Source organism: Hippocampus comes, unplaced genomic scaffold, assembly GCF_001891065.2.
Source record: "Hippocampus comes isolate QL1 unplaced genomic scaffold, H_comes_QL1_v1.1 scaffold33, whole genome shotgun sequence".
NCBI classification, from domain to species: Eukaryota; Metazoa; Chordata; class Actinopteri; order Syngnathiformes; family Syngnathidae; genus Hippocampus; species Hippocampus comes.
Window position 1 is genome coordinate 806,489 of NW_017804842.1, and position 3,464 is coordinate 809,952.

Below are 3,464 nucleotides of genomic sequence, written 5' to 3' on the forward strand. Positions count from 1 at the left end.
AAAAAATGCACCACACTATTGGTCATCCTAATACATTCTGGGATGGAATTACGAAGGAATTGTACAAAACAAGCAGATTTGTTTGAAATTTGAACTTTAATATTGAACATAAATTCTTCAACTATACCACTTTATGAACGTGAAATTATAGCTTTCGTCTTGAGAAGATAAGACTGTCTCGTGAATGCAGTAAACAACTTTTTTTTCTGAAATAATACAACTTTCACTTCCTTGCGTAATATTTATGTATTTTCTTGTATGTATGTTTTCATCTTTTCCGGGTGGCTTTATACTCATTTGAAACAAACTACTCCGCGTATGCTGTCATTTTATTTAACTCGCTAAATACATGATTCAATTCTAGTGGCGATGGGTAAAATCAGAGATCTTACTTGGCAGCGAGCAGGACTCAACACGTCTCCATCAACAACAACAACAACAGCAAGAGAAAGCCGAAAACGTCAAGTGAACATCGGCAGCTACGAAATGTTTTGGACGGGCGACAAAGGGGCAGTGAAGGCGCTTGTCATCTCTGTCCAGCTCAAGTGAGCTAAAGCTAAGCTAAGCCGGCTGCTATTGGCGAACGTGCCCTCCCCTGTTGCGCAATGGCAGAAAACGCCAGAGCTCCAAAAGGTTCCAGAAAGACAACATGAGCATAGTTTCCAATTGATCAAACCGGGGCTCTTATTGAAATGGTGGATGAATGCTCTAAAAGAAGAACTGAGCGACGCGTTCGGGAAGCGGGTTGGGTTGGGGTGGGGGGGACGGGGTATGATTCGAATTCAGCTTTGTTTGTTGGGGTGGGAACTACTCACAAACGTCACTGCGGCTTGTATGAGGACGGAAGAAACAAGCGTGCACTCCAAAGTTATTTTTAGTTGTGTTTGTGAAACTGAAAGTCTCTTTTGGAATCATTATTATATTCATTATTAAATAATAATAATAATGATAATCCGCGTTACATTGTATATTATATGTTGAATAAATACAGCTATTTTACGATTGGAAAAATATTCATGTCTACATGAATTGCATGGAAGTACGTTTGACGCTTTGTTGACCGCGTTTGGTTAACCCCACGATCCAATATCGATTGAATCTGTTTTATTGTACGTATTTGATGTAAGTTAAGCGTAATGTGATTGGATGAGGTCGATAAGGCGTCACATATCCGGGCTCTCTGATTGGCTGAAAGCTCTTCACTTCTCCCACTCTCCAGACACGCCCACACAGCGGAAAACACGGCCAGACTCAAACATGGCTGAAGTAGATGAGCTCGAAACCACTTCAGACGGAATCTTACAGGAGATTTTCACGTCCCCTTTGAACCTGACCCTGCTCGCTTTGTGTCTTTACCTGCTGTACAAAATCTTCCGCGGCGACAAGCCGCCGGACGTGGGCCCGGCGGAGCAGCCGCTGCCCAAACTGAAGAAGCGAGACTTCACCCTGGAAGAGTTGAAGCCTTACGATGGGTTGCGCAGTCCCAGAATCCTCATGGCTGTCAATGGCAAAGTCTTCGACGTGACCAGGGGGAGCAAGTTCTACGGGCCGGGTTAGCGCCAAGTTTCACCGAGGCCGAACGCCTTATCGCTGCTATTTTCGTCATCCGATGTTTCGTAGTGCGGTTGCCGCGAACAACGAGATGAAATTTCGTGTCGACTTGACAAATCATGTAAAGTGCGTTGCGATAGTACACATTGTCTTTGTTTTTGTTTGTTTTGGCCGCATTCCGAGAAAGCGACTCGACCGAAGACTTGATGGCACTCAGTGCCGAGTCGGGTTCTCCAAAATATTCGGAATAGAGCTCAGCGTGGTTTCATGCCAAGTTGCGCTACTTGACAATTTTGCAACCCAGAAAATTCGCACCCGCCTTTACCTCATCTGAGCTTTGCAACCTCTGCTCCGTGTAACCTCTGAACAGCATTGAGATCACACCGCTGTCATGCAGGGACCCTTTTTTTTTTTTTCTTCGTTCATTGCGGTACACGCCCAGCCACAGAATCACCATGCCCCTTAATGATTAATAAAGATAAAGTTTGCAAGGAGGCATGTTTTGACTTTTTTGAACTTTTGGAAAGCTTAATTTACTGTAGAAAAGTTTTCATTTAACTTTATGAGACTTGTTGCTGATTGGTTGGAGCTCCTTGCATATGATTTTTTTTTTTTTACACCAATATTTTCCATTCTACTGCCAATGAACGTCTGTTCTAAATATCGGTTATCGGCCTCCTTGAAGTAAAGTAATTAGTATCGGCCCTGAAAAAAAAAATCATGTGTGTATCTGTAGTTACCAGGTGTCTTAATGACATGCTTTCATTAAAATAATGCGGGAATTATCTTTCACTTTCTGATATTAGCCTATTTTGAACGGGTGTCGGCTTTTGTTACCATGAGAACAGGGGTCCGATTGAGGAGGTTAAACAAAGCAAGCGCAACTGAGTGCATTAGGTAGCGCGGGGGAAACTTGTGAAGACAAATAATTTTCACTCACAGTGGCAGCACTTCAAACACTTGGCAATCAATGTGCAGATCCATGCACTTGGCGCATGCAGCCCACACTCTCATGCCATCCATTGTGTTCCTAACGCCACAATCAAGCATGTGTGCGCCACTTACCTCTGCATCCAACAAAACTCAATCCACCCCAAAAAAAGAGGAAAGTGTTTTCACTCACAAAGGCAGCACTTCTTACACTCGGTGCGGTCGTGCAATCATGTACAGTAAATTAGCCAAAAATCAGACAGACTCACTTGCAGGCACATTCTTAGAATTGTTTGCGGTTGTTTCATTCTACGTGTCAGTCCAATGTCCATCTTGCGTTTCCCCAGACGGTCCATACGGCGTGTTCGCCGGCAGGGACGCGTCCCGAGGCCTGGCCACCTTCTGCCTGGGTCAGGAGGCCCTGAAAGACAAGCACGACGACTTGTCCGACCTGAGCGCCGCGCAGCAGGAGAGCCTCTCCGAGTGGGAGGCGCAGTTCACGTGTGAGTGCCAGCAAGGGTCTCGCCGTCTCACATATCGACCTTTTTATTTTCTTCCGGTGAAGCTGCTATTGTGAAACGCATGCTCGTGTTGACTGTCAAGCTGTAAGGGGAAATTTCAAAACATCTGTCCCGTTTTCTGCCGTTCCAGTTAAATACGACTACATCGGCAAGCTGCTGAAGCCCGGCGAGGAGCCGACGGAGTACACAGACGACGAGGAAGGGAAGGACAAGAAAGCAGACTAAAGAATGCCACGCGCATGGTAGCGGTGTGGAAAAGGACGCGGATGCCTTCATGCTAAATCTTCTGTGTTGTGAATGGGATAATGTTGAGCGGCGCCAAGGTTACCTTAGGTTGCGTCAACGCGACCTTGTCTTTCTGCTGCCTCGAGGTGTCATCAGCTTCGAGCGATTACAAATCATTGTTTTGCAACCCTGGATGTCATCCAAAACGTAACGCTCAAATAAGTACGTATGTTTGTG

At 45.3% G+C, this 3,464-nt stretch overlaps 1 protein-coding gene across 1 annotated transcript; it reads left to right on the top strand.

Annotated features, from left to right (window-relative positions):
* The first annotated feature begins 1,210 nt into the window (after nucleotides 1-1,210).
* Nucleotides 1,211-3,270, top strand: pgrmc1 (progesterone receptor membrane component 1). The gene is made up of 3 exons (XM_019873672.1): nucleotides 1,211-1,552; nucleotides 2,829-2,984; nucleotides 3,133-3,270. Exons 1-3 carry the CDS (start codon nucleotides 1,258-1,260, stop codon nucleotides 3,225-3,227), a joined length of 546 nt encoding a protein of 181 aa, XP_019729231.1. The 5' UTR covers nucleotides 1,211-1,257; the 3' UTR covers nucleotides 3,228-3,270.
* Nucleotides 3,271-3,464: the final 194 nt, after the last annotated feature.

Excerpts from the sequence above, each read along its gene's own strand:
- pgrmc1 (XM_019873672.1), top strand. The coding sequence starts at position 1,258 with ATGGCTGAAGTAGATGAGCTCGAAACCACTTCAGACGGAATCTTACAG. Across the intron at positions 1,553-2,828 it reads GAGCAAGTTCTACGGGCCGG|ACGGTCCATACGGCGTGTTC; the intron begins GTTAGCGCCAAG and ends GCGTTTCCCCAG. Across the intron at positions 2,985-3,132 it reads GTGGGAGGCGCAGTTCACGT|TTAAATACGACTACATCGGC; the intron begins GTGAGTGCCAGC and ends CTGCCGTTCCAG.